Source organism: Ascaphus truei, chromosome 4, assembly GCF_040206685.1.
Source record: "Ascaphus truei isolate aAscTru1 chromosome 4, aAscTru1.hap1, whole genome shotgun sequence".
Lineage (NCBI taxonomy): Eukaryota > Metazoa > Chordata > Amphibia > Anura > Ascaphidae > Ascaphus > Ascaphus truei.
In genome coordinates this window covers 308,843,056-308,864,703 of record NC_134486.1, presented here as the reverse complement: position 1 = coordinate 308,864,703, position 21,648 = coordinate 308,843,056, and the positions used below count along the sequence as shown (strand labels likewise).

The following is a 21,648-nucleotide window of genomic DNA, read 5'->3' as shown; positions in this document are numbered from 1 at the left end:
GACACCACCGAATTCTTTTATAACTGTATTGCGACTGTGGAACCCCAGTACATTTTCTGTATGTACGTAAAGATACTATTGCTCTTTCAGGGCTTATGTTTTTAAATAATCTAACAGATTTCTTAATTGTATATAATGTATATATTTACAGTACAAAACATTAAAAACCCTTTGGAATTATTCCATTTAAAAATAATGGGCAAGAAGTCAGTGATTGGTCTTGAAGGGTACACTTTCTTCTTCTCAGGGGACCTTTGGTACTCTCCTCACAACAGATTGAAAACCACAGTATGAAGCAAAATGTTGAAGATCCTGAAAATATGTTGTGATAACTCTTGGGGACCAGGGTTCCTCGTAGCTGATATTATAGTGTACAGGGCTTTCCAAACCTTCCATGTTTTTTTCTTTTAGATTTCCTCTGCAAGTTCTTTTAGAGAACATATTTATTAATTGCAGAACAGCTTCAAAATCTCGCAGATTGGAGAAGAAACCTACAGTATGAGATTTTGAGAACCCTTTACACCAGGGGTTTGCTCCTGTGCCCCCCCTGCCTTGTGTCCCCCGGCGCTCGCGCCCCCACATCCCCTTCGCTTAGTGCGGCATCAAATGACGTGCATGGTCATGTGACATCACGTGACCAAATGGCGCCGCATTGCTATGGCAACGCGTGTTTGACAACATGCCGCATGACCCCGCGGCGTCATTTGATGCTGCGTTGCCATGGAGACGCTTCCAGACGCCGGCTGAATCACGGTAAGTTGCGGTTGCAGAGGCTTCACGATCCCCCGGCATTTAATTTGAATGCCTTTGGGAAGAGAGCGGGGCCTCTGCAACCGACCGCGCCCCCTCCAGAAAAATCTCGCACCCCCCCGTTTGCGCACCGCTGCTTTACACTATACTTTCTTCGGTGAAGAACCGTGATGTTAGTGCCCTAAAAGGTATCACAACCTACAACAAATCTACAATTTTCCCGATCAGTACAGCTTTTAGAACTCTGAACTAAAACTTGGACATACATAAACAGCTGGGACAAAAGACAAAAATGGTTGGAGTAATATTTTTCCTACGTTTTAGAAATTGAAGATTCAGAAACTAAATCGGATACGATAGCTGCATTTTTGGTGTCCCTTTTGCTTCTCCAAATAATCACTTTCTGAATTCTAATTAATAAAGTAAAACGTTTGGAAATAAAAGTGAGTATAGATTATTAGTCTGTGGCTTCCAATGTACTTAATAATTAATGAGGATCATGTGTCTTTCTTCACCTCCTGTCTGTTTGGTCTGGCGAAACCTTCCTTTCATGCCCGGCTGTGTATTAAGATGCCTCTCAATCTCTTTGGATATGGTATAGCAAACACCAAACATCCATTGTTAGTCCCGGAGACACCCAAAAGCCGATGTAATACAGTATAGATTTGTGGATCATATAAGGTATGAAGTGAAAAGGCCCGGCACATACAGTTGGAAGAGTAACTTGCAACTAAGACCGCAGTCTCCTGGCTAAAAAGAAATTGGGGCAAAAATACTATACAAAGAAAAAACTGCCATAGATTTAAATGGTAATGTTTCTCCTTCATCAATTTGGTGCATTTTATCCCCCCGCCCCACTATTGCAGTGTGCCGACTTTGATAAATGACCCCTAGTTTGCTTAAAAGTAGATCACATAGAGGTATTGATGGGAAATGACTGAGAAACATCAGCTAACCATTTAATGTTGCCCTGGAGAGTTGTATACACCTCCTGTGAAGTTAAATGTAATTGTTTGAACTTCTCCAACAGGGAGGGAGAGAACTATTGCTCTAGGCCAGAGCTTCTCAAACGGAGGTGCATACAGTATACCAGTATTGATACACAAAGAGCATAAAATGTGGTGCAAAAGGACATAGAAAACCAAATACAACATGTACACTAAACGTTTGTTTAATAAAATTAAGAAAAAGTAGGGTAACAACTATAATGTGATGTAGGTGTAATATATATAGCAAACTCTCTACTTTTCAGGTTGACATGTTGATTGTTAGCTGAAAAGTGTGTGTGTGTGTGTGTGTGTGTGTGTGTGTGTGTGTGTGTGTGTGTGTGTGTGTGTGTGTGTGTGTGTGTGTGTGTGTGTGTGTGTGTGTGTGTGTGTATGTATGTACTTTTTCCTAGAAAATATTTTGCTCATCCTAATGCCTTTCAGGCATTTAGATTTAGAAATCTCCCAATTTTTATCCCACATACAGTATCCCTGAAACAAGATTTTTTTTTTTTATTAGACATGGGGGAATTTGTCAATTTTATTTGCTGTTCCCTCGAACCCCGCATTTTGGGAAAACAATGTAAAAACAATTGCAAATATGATGGTGTTTACAGTTTATTCGGAGTGAATTTGCAAATATTGTCCAATTTTCTAATATTTGGGGGAGGGGGATTTGCAAATATATTCTCCTATTTTGCATATAATTTTTTCTAATTTGGGAATTTTCGAGTATTTAAATAAAAAATAGTGGTGTTTTTTTTTTGTTGTTGTTTTTTTTACTCTAATGCTGCAAAAATGGCGTCCGTTCGCATTTTCTAATATTCACGGCAAATTAAAAAATTCTCATATCTCTATTTTCTATATATTCTGGCCAGTATATTCTTAAAACACCTGTCACATTGTTGGCATTTACTTTGTCAAAGCTCTTTCATAAAGTCTTTTTTATAATATACATTTTTAAAACTTTCTGGATCCCTTCCCTATTTTAACAGAGGGCACATATTGATTTGTATGTTTCCTGTAACTAAGTATCATTCGTATGAACAACATTGGCAGCCTTCCCTTGACAATTTGAGGCTGTCTGCATTTGCAAATCATACAGGGTTTGCCTTTGGATTCTATTACCTGAATGGGCTGTTCTGATTCAATGAATCCAAAACCGATCCAAGTATAACATCAGCCAAACAAAAAAATCTCACCAAGTCTGCAAATCAATACGTGCAAGCAAATCTTGCAATGCTTGGCATCCCCGCTTAAAAATGCAGTCAGAAACTACGTTCAATCGAATAAGTCCATGAATGAATACATCCAAAAGGAAGAACACCACGGTACTATGGGTTGGCAACATACAAATAAAATATAATAATAATAAATGTGGTGTAGAGTCTACACTGTAGAACGTACTTGTCTACTGATTAATCTACCAGGAGCATCACATAATATTTTGTAAAAAGATAAAAAAACATACAGTATATTCACATAATTTCTTTACTGTTAATAAACTGGATGATCCTCTAGCTCTGAATGGGTTAATGATCTCACTTGCCGCTCTTCCACTTTGATTACTTAAAGTGACTCCACTGCAAACCCATGCTACATTATTCTGTAATATTTAATGAATTCAATATTTTATCTGATCTCTGCCTCTTTATTCGGCTGAGATCTGATCTCGTGATTAATTCTGACCCTACATCATGCACACGCATACAGTCTAGTGTTTATGCTCAGTTTATCTCTAGTGCTCCATAGAAAGATTATCACTTCCCTGCTCCCTGTTGCTAGAACTCCATTGACATCTGTCAGTCAACTGACCTGCCATTTCTTTATTAACTAAGTACTAGCACCTTTAACCTCCAGATGTAGCCAGCGATATTGCGACCCATGTGCACTGCAGTGGGCTATCGGGGGAAGCGGACATTGTTTTGAATCAGCCGCGCGAGTAGGGGTGGGGCTATTGCGCCATGTCACCGCGCGAGAGCACCCCGGGCTGCAATAACGTTGGCCACATCTGTAGATGCTGCGGTGATGTTGTGACTCAGATGGTCAGAGGCCTCCTTCTCCTGTCAGCAGCGTTTCCAGGCAATGCAATGATCATGTGAAGAGATGGCAACAGTGCACTTTTTTTGTGCTTAACACAGCAAGGGTCATATTTACTTAACAGTGCTAAGCCATAAAGGCACGTTATGGCTGATTGACAGAATTGGGCTGTAAGGTGCCTTATGGCTCAGCACCACTTAGTAAATATGACCCTGAATCATTTATTATTATTGAGATTAACTCCATCACTTTCCTGTATATTAACAGCACTAGAAGGTTTTATAAGTGCATTTCTCTTCAAACTACAGTATTACTGCTGTGATCATGAAATGGGGGAAAGAGATTAACATGGATCCAACATCTATCTTTCCATAGATTACTGTAATTCTTAATAAATTAACTAAATGTGTAGAAAGTGGCGGTCCTTATACTTTCATCTAATAGAAGTCCTACTTACTCCTTCAGAACAGTAGATAGCAGCCCATAATGCCTGGACATTGCATTCAATTAATAGTAGATTATGACAGTTCTTGATACATTCTGCCCATTTTCTCTTGTCGCTATACAACTAAAATCCATTGCATGTTTCCTACTCCTGCTTTGACTTGTTATATTGTTAGTTGCAGCCTCTCTGGTGCAGATGGGGTATCTTATCTTACGTGTAAATAACATGATCTCACATGCTTTCTATTTTATGTATAGAAAGGACTCAGTTTATTTTTTTTTAAAGTGTTGTTCCTTTTTTAAAACATTTTTGTTCCTTGGTTTGGTTCTAGGGAGAGATGTCTTCTTCCCCTTCAACTTGCACTGGAGTCAAAGAATGTCAAGTTGGCCCAACATGCCCTGGCTGGAATGCAGGTAAGGAACACTGCACATCTTTGGCATATCACGTGGTACCTTGTGTTCATCGTTTTGTTTTGCAGTACCTAGAAGCTCATAACGTAGAGTTTACCAATTTTAAGGGGAGAAATACAGCTGTGGGCAAGGCTCGCCAAACACAGTGGAGAAGAAGTCTTACAGCCATATTTAAGCTGTCTTTGGGAAATCTGGGTGTCTTGTGGAAATGCATTTACAGAACTGGAAGGCATCTTTTAGCTGTGCCATTTGCATAAGGTGACTTAGGTTCAGGCCATCTGCTTTAAGTAGTCACTTTGAAAGAACTAAATTGATATGAAGCTGCTTTACCATAAAATTAATGTAAGCCAATAGATATTTAGGCATTATATTTTATCTATGAGTATGTGATAATTTATATGATTTTACTATATGTTAATGTTAATATAAATAAATATAATGGAACAATATATTACTTATATTGAATTATACTTGTATTGCATTTTTAATAAATAGTAACCTTTACCAAATTAACTTGTGACCTACAGCAACATGGTAAATGCTATAAGAGCAAGTTATAAATATTATAAGAATAAATAACATTACAACATTTATAATGTTAAATGTCATGAAAGTCATCTTGACAACACACACTTACATATATATATATTGTATGAAATGTACAATGGCACCATTTACATTCAACACATTTCATGTGAACGCACATTTAAACCACGAGTATCTTTGTTAAATACAAATGTTGACATTGTGCACAGCGATGCTGTATGTGTTTATGACATTTCCGTCTTAGGGTCTTATTCTATATTAAGTGCTTTTAAACAGGGGTTCTTAGGGCTTCACTAGAGGGCTCCCTGCAATTTTCAGGTCATTGGACAATTGTACCAAATACAGAAGAAATTACAATGCATCTGATCTCAGACGCGCTATTAGAGATGGTTGGGGTTCCTTACAATGCATCTGCTCTCAGACGTGCTACTAGAGAGGGTTGGGGTTCCTTACAATGCATCTGATCTCGGACGTGGTATTAGAGAGTGTTGGGGTTCCTTACAATGCATCTGATCCCAGACGTGGTATTAGAAAGTGTTGGGGTTACTCAGAATTTCACTATATAATTATAGGGTTCCCTAACCTATAAAAGTTGGAAACCACTGTTCTATATATTTCAAAGTTGCCATTCATGCCTGTGACAGTAGTTCCCCTGCCTAATTACTTTGCATGTATAGCTGCTGAGTCCAGCACTGAGCTGGTTAAATATCAGCCTGAGCTAATTAGCCAGCCCTCAACTGGATCATTAGCAGGGCTTAAAAGCCTGGAACTTGCTGCAGTCTGTGTCTTACCCTGGAACCCAGCAGAACCACGCTGCTACTGGAATCACAGACACCCTTTTCTTGCATAAAGACGGAGCCTTCCTGACCAAGGGCTCAGACATGCTCTGGACTGTTTTAATGGACTGTTCTAACCCTGTAGAAAGCTACACACAAGGGAAACTCCCGCACCGCCACAATGTGAACCACAATGTTGAGGTGCTTACTAGGTAAGGGATTGGAGTATACAGAAGAAAAGGAACCTAGTATACTAGCACTCAGTCAAACTAAATGTATAATGATATAGTTAAAATACTTTATTGGCAAACAATGAAATAAAAAAATGGGCTTTAAAATAACAATGTGTCAAACAGCACGTGACTGTGATCATTCGTAACTTAACTAGAGGTGGTTAAGTAGTGTATACATATGGAGATCCTTGATAGATATTCAGGATCCGTTGCTATGTATATAGCCTCCTATGTATATGGAGATAAGTCCGTGATGTATCCACCACACAGATGATGTCAGTCCTGATGTATATTCTCAGAGCGTGTGTTGATAAGCGCTCTGAATCAAGGTGACATATATATGATATGTAGGTATAGCATCTAAGTGAAGCAAGGCAGGAATCAATGTGTGACCATCTGTTAATGTGTGTCCGCTGTATAAATCCTAATCAAACACTAGAAGCTGCTTAATGTTGAGGAGGCACTCTATAAGTATAACCCATGGATCCTAATGGAACAAGTCTATAGGTATGTACTCAATATAAGGATTGATGCAAACACCCTTGATAGTGTACCTAAGACGGCGTTATAGCCCTGGTAGTGTAGAGAAACAATGGCTTGGCTACGGGGCTAGTGAAGGGAATACTCGTGCATCCTTAGTGTAGTCATAGGCAGCTATCCGTGTATATCCTCTGCACAGGATATATATTGGCTGCAATGGTATAGAAAGTGTATATCATTAATCCATACAGACCCCCATGTAAAGGGAAATGTTGGTTGGTAAATGCATACACCTATATACTGCCAGACTATGTTGGAGGTATGAACAGGTAATGGTATAGATCCTCAACATGCGGTAGATGTAGTTGCAGTGGTAAGTATATTGTATACCAATACCCATATACATATATAGGTATGGCTACGGTGACTATATAAACTATCAGTCACACACAGGGACCTCCCCCTACGTGCCCTGAAGAAGCGTTCACTCGTGAAACGCGCGCGTCGGCAACTCACCTACCATAAATTCCGGACTCTAAGCCGCAACTTGTTCCCCACGCTTTGAACCTCGCGGCTTAAACAATGACGCGGCTAATATATGGAATTTTCCCGCTTTCAAATTTTTTTTTCTCAAAAAAACACATTCTGTGACGTGCTCAGTTTTTTGGTGGCATGAAGCTTTCATTCGACCCAGGCCTGCACAACACGCGGCCCGGGGGCCGCATGCGGCCCGCCTGTACTCACTGTGCGGCCCGCGGGCCGCATGCTGCCCGCCTGTACTCACTGTGCGGCCCGCCTGCACAACACGCGGCCCACGGCCGCACGCGGCCCGCCTGTACTCACTGTGCGGCCCGCGGGCCGCATGCTGCCCGCCTGTACTCACTGTGCGGCCCGCGGGCCGCATGCTGCCCGCCTGTACTCACTGTGCGGCCCGCCTGCACAACACGCGGCCCGCGGCCGCACGCGGCCCGCCTGTACTCACTGTGCGGCCCGCGGTGGCTTTCTGCTCTCCCCCTCCCTCCCGAGTCCACTCTCCCGCCCCCCCCCCCGCGAACTCGCTGTCACCATCCCCCGCGAGCCGTTGTCACCATCCCCCGCGAGCCCGCTCTCCCCCTCGCAGAGTATCAGCGCGCTCTAGCCTTGAGGCACTTCCTGTCTGCTGCTTGCTAGAGCATGCGTGCACTCCTGCTTGGACGGCAGAGTATATACTGCTTGGACAGCAGAGGTATTTACTGGTTAATGTGAGGTGCTGGGGGGTTAATGTGAGGTGCTGGGGGCTTGATGTGAGGTGCTCAGGGGTTAATGTGAGGTGCTGGGGGCTTGATGTGAGGTGCTCAGGGGTTAATGTGAGGTGCTGGGGGGCTTGATTTGTGGTGCAGGAGGTTGATGTGATGTGCTGGGGGTTGATGTGATGTGCTGGGGGTTAATGTGAGGTGCAGGGGGAGATTGATGGGAGGTGCAGAGGGGGTTGATGTGAGGTGCTGGGGGAGATTGATGGGAGGTGCAGGGGGGGTTGATGTGATGTGCTGGGGGTTAATGTGAGGTGCAGGGGGAGTTGATGTGAGGTGCTGGGGGTTAATGTGAGGTGCAGGGGGAGTTGATGTGAGGTGCTGGGGGTTAATGTGATGTGCTGGGGGTTAATGTGAGGTGCAGGGGGAGTTGATGTGAGGTGCAGGGGGAGATTGATGGGAGGTGCAGGGGGGGTTGATGTGATGTGCTGGGGGTTAATGTGAGGTGCAGGGGGAGTTGATGTGAGGTGCTGGGGGTTAATGTGAGGTGCAGGGGGAGTTGATGTGAGGTGCAGGGGGAGATTGATGTGAGGTGCAGGGGGAGATTGATGGGAGGTGCAGGGGGGGTTGATGTGAGGTGCAGGGGGTGTTGATGTGAGGTGCAGGGGGAGTAGGCACCTGCGGCTTATCGACGTGTGCGGCTTATTTATGTTCAAAATAATAATTTTTTTAAAATTCAGTGGGTGCGGCTTATATTCGGAAATTACGGTACTCTAACACGCGGGAAGCCTTTTCATTTGAATGCAGCATTGTTGGCACTGTTCCAAGCTGCGGTACTCTCAGCGCCCCGCGTGTGGTTTGAAACTTTGCTCCTACGTGTGAGAATTACACTGTAGGATCTTACAGTATTATAGGGGCCGTTTTCATTCTACCACACAGTTAGGCTTGTCCTCGAGCACATCAGCGCTGATATACTAATGATCAGCGCTGATGTAGGGGACAATGCATTGCCAGATATCTATATATGTGTCGCATCTGTTTTAAGTGTGTGATCTAGCACTTACCTGCTGATTGGTGGGTCAGTGGGGGCTATCAGTTTATACAATACCTCACCACATGATACCTACCTGCCGCCGGGGCTCTGCCTCAATCAGCTGTTTGCATGCTGGTTTGTTAGAAGCACCAGTTAACTGATCCTCCAAGTGACCCTTAGCACAATTAGCCCATATCATTTGAAACTTTTATTCTATTGAGGAATTTCTGCTGGATAAACATGATTTCTATGTGCTATTTGGGCTGACGGGATTTAAAGGGGCCATATCCCTTCAAAGATCTCTGTCCATGAATAACTTTATGGATCAGTCATTCATGAGTGCTTCTATTGCAGATTACCCTTTAACACTTCCCTGACTGGGTGGGTGTATATGGGTATTGGTATACAATATACTTACCACTGCAACTATATCCACCGCATGTTGAAGATCTATACCATTACCTGTTCATACCTCCAACATAGTCTGACAGTATATGGTGTATGCATTTATCAACCAACATTTCCCTTTACATGGGGGTCTGTATGGATTAATGATATACACTTTCTATACCATTGCAGCCAATATATATCCTGTGCAGAGGATATACACGGATAGCTGCCTATGACTACACTAAGGATGCACGAGTATTCCCTTCACTAGCCCCGTAGTCAAGCCATTGTTTGTCTACACTACCAGGGCTATAACGCCGTCTTAGGTACACTATCAAGGGTGTTTGCATCAATCCTTATATTGAGTACATACCTATAGACTTGTTCCATTAGGATCCATGTGTTATACTTATAGAGTGCCTCCTCAACATTAAGCAGCTTCTAGTGTTTGATTAGGATTTATACAGCGGACACACATTAACAGATGGTCACACATTGATTCCTGCCTTGCTTCACTTAGATGCTATACCTACATATCATATATATGTCACCTTGATTCAGAGCGCTTATCAACACACGCTCTGAGAATATACATCAGGACTGACATCATCTGTGTGGTGGATACATCACGGACTTATCTCCATATACATAGGAGGCTATATACATAGCAACGGATCCTGAATATCTATCAAGGATCTCCATATGTATACACTACTTAACCACCTTTAGTTAAGTTACGAATGATCACAGTCACGTGCTGTTTGACACATTGTTATTTTAAAGCCCATTTTTTTATTTCATTGTTTGCCAATAAAGTATTTTAACTATATCATTATACATTTAGTTTGACTGAGTGCTAGTATACTAGGTTCCTTTTCTTCTGTATACTCTAACCCTGTAGAAAGTAAGCTGCTTTATGTTCTTTGGTACATACGCTGAATTTAAGCTCTTTTTGTGTTCCACATTTTAAGGCTACATAAAAAGCCAATACTTGGAACCGCCACATCTCGTTGCCTACTGACTGCAACATCTAGTGTTTGAAGTGGGATCCTAAGTGGCTCGTGCTTCCGAAGGGCAACACACGAAAAAAAACATTTTTGAAAGGAGTTTCTGCAGGAGCAGGCCAGCAAAACGGACTACTACTGCAGCAGCAAGCCCTGCTCCTAACCCAGAAACAAGCAGCGCAGGATGAAAAACAGGCCGGGCAAAACAGCGAATAGGCCAAGCAAGCCGGACAACTATTGCAGCAAGGCCAGCTCTAAATTCAGCAGCAGACAGCCCAGGATGAGAGACTAACCACCTGTGCTGTCCCGGTCCCCTCTGTCTGCCCGACCAGAACTTACAGACAGACCACCGGTTTTCCTGAGAAACATTAAGCTGGCTCAGGACCCAGAGGTGTTCCTGTTAACCTTTGAAAGGGTCGCCGAAGCCCAAGGCTGGTCCGTTGGATGCTGGGCAACCACTTTTGAACTTCTCAAAGGAGAAACCCAGGCCACATAGGGCCTTCATGAAGATCAAGCTATGTATTATAAGCGGGTAAAATCAGCCATTCTGGATCGCTTAGGCCTAACCCCAAAAGCCTATCGGCAGCAGTTAAGGAACGTGAAATACACACCTAAGTTGAGACACCGGGTAATAGCTCAGCACTTACTGGACTTGTATACTCGGTGGATGCAGCCTGAACAGCGCACCATGGAGGGGATTCTTGAAACAAGTTGTTCTGGATCAATGCCTAGAGCTGACCCCCCACACGCTCCTGGGTAAAATGCCACGCTGCAAAAACCCTAACTCTGGCTGTTCAGGTCGTGGAAAACTTCCTTGGGGCCGAGGACCAGGAGTGTGTCCTGGGCCCGATGGCACACAAACCACCAGCTCTCTGATGCCCGAAGAGGGAGGCCGGAACTGCATGCAAACTACAACCCAACCACTCTGGACCACGAAGGGATCAACCGTTCCAGCCATGGAGAGGTCCTGACGCTGGTCCCAGTCGAGACCCTCATCTAATTCCTGAGGTTGACTCATCGTCACATGAGGAGAACTTCAGAGGACACTGCATGCAGGACCCACCCGGCTCCTTGTCTCCAGTCTCCCATCCACATGAGGTATCCACATCAACACCCTGCGACAGTGCCCTCTCCATGTTCTACCTGTGCAGAACAGGGCCACCATCCTACTGTATGGAGTGCCCACAGATGGATGGACCAGGCCCATCTCTTCAGATTTCCCGAGTAAAAGCTGCAAGCCCTGGCTACCTTCAGTCCTGATTGGGGCTTAAATCTGTCCAGGCCCTTGTGGATTTGGGGTCTGGGAAAACCATTTTCTTCCTGGAATATATACCACCTGAAGTGCTTTTCTATGACTACCCATGGAGCATAGAATGTATACATATGATCCAAAATGATACCTGACTGCAAATATTCTGCTTCAGGTAAAAAGGGTTGGGTGGCCAGGCTAGAAGTAGGAGTCAATCCTGGCTCCCTGCCCCAATCTTGCTTGGCTGAGACTGGCCCTATTTCTCAAGTTTACTGGCTCCCTCCCAGGAGGAGCCTACTCCGATACAGGAGAAGCCCGGGGAACTCTTCCCCTTCTCTGCTGAAATATTCCACAGTAGACGCTGGGTTACGAAATCTCGGAAGCAAGGGCACTGTGACAAACAGGACTGGTTACAAAATCTGGGACTCCAGGTAACAATACTAATATGCATACTTCACAATTAATGACTGTGAATGGGTGGGAGAGACAGGGTCAGGAGATTTACCTAAGCTGTCTCTTTCTGATTTTTGCTAGAGGCAGAGGGAAGACCCGGTCCTTGTTAGACAATATGAAACGGTCGTTAAAATCAATGACAATGTATTGGATGCCGAAGGTGTAATAGTATTCCCTAATTTCAAATTGTTAAATGATATTCTGTATAGGGTGAACAAGCATACACAAACAAGGGAGGTCACCAGGCAAATCTTGATCCCTAAGTGTTTGTTAAAGACGTGTTCACCTAGCTCATACTCACCTGTGGGGTGGTCACCTCGGTAGAGACAAAACCTTTGACCGTATTTCACCATGGTTCTATTGAACAGGGAGACATAATTATATCACCAAATGATGTGAGGCTTGTCCTGTATGCAACCTAACCATCCCGACGGGACAAAAACCAGTCCCCTTGGTTCCTCTACCCTTGGTCTCGGTCCCCTTTTGAGAGGGTTGGGGTAGATTTGATAGGACCTCTAGAACCATCTGTGAAGGGACATAGGTTTATTCTGGTAATAGTTGAGTTTGCCACCAGATACCCTGAGGCGTTCCCCTTGAGGACAGGAACCGCTAAGTAGGTAGCCAACAAGTTGTTGGAGCTGTTCTCACAGGTTGTACTTCTTCAGGTATGTTAACAGACCAAGGGATGAATTTCATGGCTAAATTGATGCAGGATATCTTAAAGTTACTAGAGGTCAAGCCATTTCAGACATCGGTCTACCATCCACGGATTGGCGGAAAGGTTGAGCCGAATGCTAAAGAGTATGTTAAGGAAGTTTGTAGATACTGAAAAGAGAGTTTGGGATGAACTTCTCTCCTTTCTGCTATTTGCGCTGCGAGAAGTTCCACAAACCTCCACGGTATACTCCCCTATTTGATCTCCTATATGGCCACCAACCACGGGCTATCCTAAATCTCCTAAAGGAGTCCTAGGAGGAGGAACAGTCCTATTCTAAGAATATTTTTCAATATGTGTTAGACTTTAGAAACCGCCTAGACATTGTTGGCCATTTTGCAAGGGAGAACCTTAAACATGTTCTCGAGAATCAAGGGAAACATTTTAATGAAAATGCTCGCATGAGGCTGTTCAAAACTGGGGATCACATGATGTTGCGAGTAAACTTCTAGCCAAATGGCAGGGCCCATTTGAAGTAATCCGACGCGCTTTAGATGTGAATTATAAAATCTCTCAACCAGGGTTCCGGAACGGTAAACAGATTTACTATGTAAACTTACTGAAACCCTGGAAAGTGCAGAGATCTCTGTTCATTCGCCCTGTGGAGGTGGAAACGGATTTGGGTCCTCAGCCCCCGCAGGAGAACACATTTTGGTGAAAATCAAATCCCTATGTGAAGGCCTCGGAACAGAAAGCGGACTTGTTAGAGGTATTTAACCAATTCAGAGATGTTTGTTCTGTTCTCCCAGGGCAGATCAATTTAGTTTCGCATGTAACAGAGACAGAAACTGGTGTAAAAGTACGCGCTCGCCCTTACAGGTTGCCTGAAAGCCGCAAGGCTCTTGTAGAGAAGGAGGTTCAAGTAAAGCTAAATCTGGGTGTGATCGAAGAATCATACAGTGGCCGGTGTAGTCTGCTACTCATGGTCCCTAAACCAGATGGGAAGGTACCGTAAGATTTTGTGTGGACCACTAAAAGGGAAATGCAGTATCCAGGTTTGAAGTATACCTGATGCCAAGGGTGGACGAATTGCTTGATGTCCTGGGTACAGCAGAGTATACACGCTTGACCTCACAAAAGGATACTGGCAAATACCTTTTAGAGGAGAAGGTGCAAAACTGCCTTCGCCACTCCGATGGGTTTATACCAGGTTGTGACAATGCCATTTGGTCTGCATGGAGCCCCAGCCATGTTCCAGAGCCTCATGGATATGGTGCTATGACCTCATAGGGCTTATGCCGCAGGCTACCTAGACGACATAGTCATCTACAGTAAACACTGTAAAAAACATAGCTACCTTCAATAGCAGATGTTCAATGCAATCTCTTTGGGGTTATGACAACGGAAATATTCAATGCGATGGCAACCTTTAATAAAAACTTTGTAAATAAATGAAAAAAAATATACTTTGGATTTGATTTACTAGGAGATCTCTACTTTTTTGCATTCGCAAATACTGAATGGTATGTAACAAGACAAATTACTGAAGAAATTTCAACTTCTTTACCAAAAAAAATAAAATAGCACTTCTGGGTACATTCGCATGTCTTAGACATCTCATTTGAAAGATAAAGTAAGGATAGTTTATTGCACTGTGGTTACCATTTCCATTAAGTGCTACAGAATATAAATAAGTACATGCCTATACTGTACAATACCTTTACGTTATTTTATGATTTATTTTGATATATTGATCTATTTAGTGAAATATTTTATTATTTTTATTACTGTGATTGTATTGTATTACAGGATTGCCATTGTTGCTATTTATCATGTGTCAATTATTATTTTTGGCCTTTTGTGTTCATGTATTTGCATTGGCGGATTTACAAAAATGCTGCCCTTGGGCACTTACCTTGTGCCGCCCTCCTCCTTCGTATCGCCCTTCTCACATCACACGGCTGCGCGTTGCCATGGTAACGCAACATTGCGGTGTGTGATGTCATGTTAACGTGGTAAAGCGACGCCATGTGACGTTGCAACGTCATTTGACACTGCAGGAGGAGGGCAGCACGTCGGAGAAGGTAAGAACTGTACAGAGGCCTTGCTCTCTCCCCCGGCAATCAGTGGGGAGGAGAGCGGGGCCTGGGTGGTTGTATGTTTGTAAACATTTCATTTTTCTTGTCTTCGAATTTCTTAACTAGAATTAAGAGTAAATAAATAAATTGACAAGGGAAAATAGTGAAGAGGTGAAATCAGACACGCTGGTGTCTAAAATTATATGGAAAAATATTAAAACCATAAAAAAAATGTATGGGGAACTGCACCTTTTTAATACATTCCAGTTATCTTTTATTTTTTTAGGGATCAGAAATCAAAGTGACACAAACATATACTAAATACAGTGTAAAGGACAGCGAGACTTGAACGTTAAAAGGGCATCAATGTTTTTAGTTGATTAGCACAGATTGCACCTTAAATACCGAATGAAGAAAAATGTTTAAAGCAGAATAAGAAAAATGGGCATGTCCATATAACAATAGCACATGTAAGAAATACACGTTTTATTTGCATGCAGAATTTTCCATTTGCCTCAGACTCTTATAGGGGCTTTCTCAGTAAGCTGCGATAGTGCCAATCCAGCGCTGTCTCACGGGAAAAAAGCCCCATTGAAGTCAATCTACAGAATAAGTCCCTAAACACTCGTTAGAACAGAGATTTTTTTTTTTTACATGCAAAACATATTTTTAATCTCTTGTTGGTAAAAAAAAATGGAAGATAAAAATAAATCCAAATGAAATTCTCTAGTGTCTCGATCACAGGCTGGGATATAGTCACACATCAGCACAGCTAGTGACCTCAGAGCTGACGCGTTGTGTCTCCTTTTCGATTTTATTGCAGAAGCTTCTGGCTGACGACAGATTTGTATCCGTGGAAACCGACATTGATGAGCGGCAGCTGCTTAACCAAATGCTCAACGCTGTGAAAGTGACTCCATCTCTCCATGAGGATCTGCAGGTCGAGGTTATGAAGGTTTGTATTTCACAAATACAGCACAATAATACATCTCAGCAGCCTTTTGGCAACACGCGAGGTTTAAGCAGTTTTGTCACAGTATATTATCAAAGCGCATAGAGCCATATATCATTTAAATGGGTGTATAGTGGCTTAGCACCATTCAGTAAACATGGGCAATAATACAAATCAGTGATCTTTAGACCTTACTTTCAGAGTAAAGCAAAGTAAATAATGCTGTGTTGAAAACATATATGTAGTCTACAAATCCGAGTTCCTAAACTTCCAGCCCAAACAATACAAATCCTGGTCATATGGTAAGCATGTTTACATGTGTTTGCACATTGACTGACTGTTTATCCCTAGAACCTGGTGGGAAGTGGGTTCCCAAGTAAAGGTTTGGCTACACTTTCCTTAATGACATCATTGGTTTTGAGCAGTCATTTCCCTGACTGAATGAGGTGCAGTTCTGACTATCATAGCAAAATTCCCCCTATTCATTGGCCAACATGATGATAGCAGAGATGTTTTTATAAAAGTGCTGGGAAATTGAGCAATATATCAGTTTAACCAAGAGCCTCCCTGAGGACTGCTGCTCAGCATGAATTATTGCAGTAATTCTTAAATGGTATTCTCCAGAGAATTTTTAATTTAGTGGCTGTCCTAAAAGCCTTTAAAAAAAATCCTTGCAGTCTGTGCACTTTCTGTCACCACTAAATGTGATTGTTAGAGATACAGAGTCTGTGTTTTTTAAATATTGGTTATATGTTTATACAAATACATTGATGTACAGAGATAAGTGGAAGAAGGATGGTCCTCCAATTGCTTATTAGTATTAAACTGGTCCTCAGTTTGGAGACATGTTTGGGGGAATCGCACTGGGATTTATCTAGTAAAGGGAAAAGGCTAGGAGAGCAGGTGATGAAACAGAGTATTCTTAGTAAGTGCTTCTTAAGAAGATTAAGGCCTATATTTTCTAAGCCATAAGACAGCACACAGCCTATGGACTTGAATGAGCTGTAAGTTGTCTTTTAGCGCAGGAAGGTGTCTTATGGCAGAAGATTGCTTAGCAATATGGCCCTAGGGTAGCAAAGATAAATGCAGAACAAGGCAATTCCATATCAAAGAACAGAAAAGGAGCAAAGCTGAGATAAGTAAGTGTCCTTGAGATCATATACAGTATGGAAAGCCAGAGAATATATATATATTTTTATATATGTATATAAGTACACTTCCTAGACACCACCATTACTATAAAGAACAACCAACTACAGACTTCTGTATACCGCAAACCTACAGACAGAGCCAGCTATTTGAGGGACAACAGCTTCCACCCGACACACACCAAACATGCAACCATCTACTGTCAAGCCATACGATACAACCGGATATGCTCCGACACAGCAGACAGAGACCAGCGGATTAAAGCCTTGAGATCAGACTTTATAAACCGTGGATATAACCACAGAATTGTAGACCAGCAAATTCACAAAGCCACCAGAATACCAAGAAGTGATCTCCTTGAATACAAACAGAAGGAGACAAGCGACAGGGTACCTTTGGTGGTCACATATAACCCACACCTAGGAGCCCTACGCAAGATCGCCAGGAAACTACAACCCATCCTCCAGGAAGATACAAGACTGCAACAGGTCTTCCCTGAAGCACCCTTATTATCATACAGACAACCCCATAATCTCAAGAATATTATGGTGAGGAGTAAAGTATTCAGCAGTACAACTGAATGCGGGACAAAACCATGCCAGGACCCAAGATGCAAAACCTGCGCAATGCTCTACACAGCGGACACAATACAAATACCACACAGGAATCGGGAATACAAAATCAGAGGAAGGTTCACCTGTTCTTCCAGCAATGTCGTGTACCTCATCATGTGCATGAAATGCCCAGGGGGCTGCTACTACATAGGTGAGACAGGGCAGGGGCTAAACAAGAGAATGAACCTGCATCGCCACAGCATCACACGCAGTACAAGAGACAGTCCTGTTGGCGAACATTTCTCTGACTCTGGCCATAAGATGAACGATCTGAGGGTTGCCATACTCAAAGGTAATCTTAAAACCCCGAAAGAGAGACGGTTGCATGAATACAAATTTATGCAACTGTTCGGGACACTTAGCAGTGCCCTAAACAGAGATCGAAATTTTATGAGTCATTACTGACACTAGTGAACTCTCGTCCCATGAGCGCTAAAGGCCATGTCTGTACATACTGTGCTATATGTATGCACACACAGCTGTCTCTCACACATACTAATACTCCTTGTTTTTCCATCCCTATACACCAATAGGGACCACTTAGTATCCACACACACTTCTAGTTGTGCTACATACTCTCACATTTCCACACCCACCCACACCATTTATATCCACTCCCACTCCACACACACCTTGTGCATAGCACTGTATATACTGTGGGCTCTCCATTCATTTTTATTCACACTGACACACATACACACTCTTTCTTCACTTGCTTTCAGTAACCTTTTGACACCTCTAGCCATAAAACACATCCACACCGGGGGAAGGACAAGCACAGATAACATTCCAAGAGACACTGTTTTTAAGTATACCTTTTGCTTCATTCATTGTAACATCGCCGGAAGAAGAGATCAGTGTATCTCGAAAGCTCGCACAAATAAAAGCATTTCGTTAGCCACAGAACGGTATCATCTATTTATTTTTTGATTATTTATATATATATATATATATAGCAAATAAAGTAGCGCCAGGGTATTAGTGAATATAAACCCTAATAGTGACTAAAGTTATCTAATAGTGAAACTATTCATGTATAGGTGTATATGTAAATATATGTACGAGTGAAATATGAACAATATTGAAGTGATATATAAACATACAACACAGTAAATTCCACAATGAAATAATATAAATGTGAGAAAATGTGCATAAGAAAAAGAAAAAAAGTCCAACCAGTCCTTTTAAATCATACTGTATATATATTTGTAATGTTGTATGTATCATTGTCTCTGTTAAAGCTGTTCTTCCTCTTAATTTTACTCTTGATGGGGTGAATTAAAACCTTAAGTACACTATCAGCCCTGATCAGCTCACGTGGTCTAAACAAGTATCTGGATGGCTGAAAAATGTTTTTCCTTTTTTCTTTTCTTATTTTTTTTTTGCTACTTTCCGCAACCTGATTAAAACGTCTCACTCAATATTATAACAGACATCAAACGTTTTAATTAATCATTTAGATGTCATACAACATTTGGGAGAAAAGCTGCTACAGTTAGTTATCAGTATTTTTAACTGTTGAGAAAGATATATGTTCTACAGTATAACACAAATCCTTACAGTGCTTTACACTATTTATTACATTGAGCAACAAGTCACAAATGTGACCCCTGCAACAGACAAACTCGGCTTGAATCAAAGTAATGGCAAGTACTGTACTGTATATGAACTATGCACGCTGGATGAGTCATGTTTTTCTAGTTTGTGTAAAAAGGACTGCAAGGTTTTCGTATAATTGCTTTTACATTTCTTTGTTCGTTTTAACTTTTAGAACATGAATATTGGTGCTTTGTCGTTTGTTGTATACAACAAACTAGTGACAACACCTGCCTTTCCATACTGATTATTAACCCATGCACAGAGAGTGAAAACAAGTGGATTTTTCTACCTTGTACTGTATGAAATGAATCAGTTTTGTCCTAGATGTTAGTACTGGGAGGTTTGTATGCTGAAGAGCGAGATTAGTCGGTCTGTTTTCTCTGCCATGCTTATATCTCAGGTGCTGGCTTGTTGCGTGGATTGCTTCCTGGTAGTCCTATGACCTTCCATTTTAGCAGATGTGTCTTATGTCGATTGGTTCAGCGTGGTAGGATTACAATACACACACTCTTTATAGAGCCTGAGCGTTGCAACACCTGCAGTGTTTAATTAACAGAAATACATCTACTAAATTATGGAAAAGCATACATACAAATAAAGTTAACGTGCAGGATTTTCCAGTCGGCTGTGTGGATGTTTTTCCCTTTGGCTTTTATGTAGGATACGTAGGATATCTTATGACTCTTATTGATATATTTGTAGCCCTCCTTGCCTGACTTCTAAGCAGGTCACATCGGTATATGGTGTAATGTCCAATTAAGCAATCATTTACCTTATCTCCGGGGCTGTTGTGGTCGGCTGGGCTATGACAAATAGGGCACCAGAAGCTTTTGGGTGGACTCTTTTTTTATTATAGGTTCCCTTGCATGGGAACATCTTCATACAGTGTCACATAAACACAGGCTGTTGTACCTGTTTACATTTTCTCATACAGTACACCACATGTAATGCTCTTCTGTATAGGCTTCTAGACAACACTCCTTCCTTTACATAGGAATGACTCCTGTTAACATTCCTGCCTTTATGAATGTGTGTGAGTGGCCCTTGATTGATGGGGCCCCCCTTTTACTTCTTGACTGATCCTGGCCGGTTATAGACTCTCTCTGGTCACTATTCATCCTTGGTAGGGGGACTGCCACTTACTAAAAGATACTTGACACTGACTTTCACTGTTCTGGAACTGCCACTTCCACAGGGCTATTCACTACTGAACATCGGGATCTGCTTGCCAGGCAGCTCCCCTGCCTTCTCTGTGTTGCCCTCTGTGGCATGTCTGCTTTTCTCTCTGGGCGATGCTAATGGATCCTGACTACATGGGTACAGTCCCTGACTGATACATAATAAAGGGGGGGGGGAATGACCTGCACTATACATCGAGAAGTATATGTCCTACCACAACTTCCCGAGGTCCCACTTCTCCTGCCATGCTGACTTCTGCAACTCCTGGAACGTGACTTCCCAGAAGTCTCACTGCCTTATATACCCCCTATGACACAGTGTCTGTGACACTACTATGTCCTCCCTCCCCCCCGATTTATCTCTTGCCTCCCTTTCCTCCCTGATCATCTCCTCTCTCTCCTCCCTCCCCCCTCGATCCTCTCTCTCCTCCCCCCACCCAATCCTCTTTCCTCCCTCTCCCCCCATATTCACACACACACCAAACATGCAACATTAGTGTACCATTTACAAATACACATTTATATTCAACATATACAAACACTCTAAATATACAACATATACATCCACATAATGCATGAAACACACAAACGCATTACAAATGCACACACTTACACACACACTTGCCAACAGACACACACACACAAAACAGAAGAGATCAGGGAGCAGCAGCTATTGAGTGCTCTGCAGCACCACCTGCTGCTCAGAAGCTGCACTGGTTAAGCAGCCTGATAGCCCTGCTCTCCTACCGGCTACAACTGTTCTGTGAGCGGCTCCACCGCCGGCATCCTACTCTGATCTGCTCCAACCTCCGCTCTCCTCCTACCTGCCCAAACCGGAAGGACAATGGGACAACTCATTAATAACCGGGACTGTCCCGGCTAAACCGGGACTGTCCCGGCTAAACCGGGACGTCTGGTCACCGTAGATATATCCAAATCGTATGCACTCACATTTATAAGGTGCTTTTTAGCCATCAATGGTTAGTTCTTCCATTTATCTTCCAATTGATAATTGATATCAGAAGTAGAAATACATATATAATGCAATACTGTTTTAATGATAAAAGATTCTTGCACAAAATATCTATTCACTAACACAGTGGCATACAAAAAAAGACTCACAACAGAGAGAGTCCTCACCCACAAGCTTACACTGGCGTCGGTCATTGTTTCGCAGCCCCACACTTCCGGTGTGTCACGTAACTTCTGGTTCCTCCAACAATCGATTTTTCCAGACACCGCTGGGACATCTGTGTTCCAGGGGCAGTGGAATCAAGTCTAATGCGTTTCGAGATGCTGCCTTCTTCAGGGCCTATATCCAATCACATTTCAGGCAATAGAAGTATTAACATTTTCAAAATGTTTATATAATCATTGGCGTTTCTGTTTCATGGTAAAA

The 21,648-nt window shown here is 42.5% G+C and overlaps 1 protein-coding gene across 2 annotated transcripts in view; it reads left to right on the top strand.

Annotated features, from left to right (window-relative positions):
• Window positions 1–21,648, top strand: part of ARFGEF3 (ARFGEF family member 3) — a 127,025-nt gene that overhangs the window by 7,003 nt on the left and 98,374 nt on the right. For both annotated transcript variants that reach the window (XR_012801143.1, XM_075597828.1), the window contains exons 3-4: window positions 4,553–4,634; window positions 15,581–15,712. Coding sequence is in view for 1 of the 2 variants with exons in the window: in XM_075597828.1 (XP_075453943.1) it covers window positions 4,553–4,634; window positions 15,581–15,712 (214 nt within the window). In the remaining variant the exon portion in view is untranslated. The remainder of the gene's footprint in view (window positions 1–4,552; window positions 4,635–15,580; window positions 15,713–21,648) is intronic.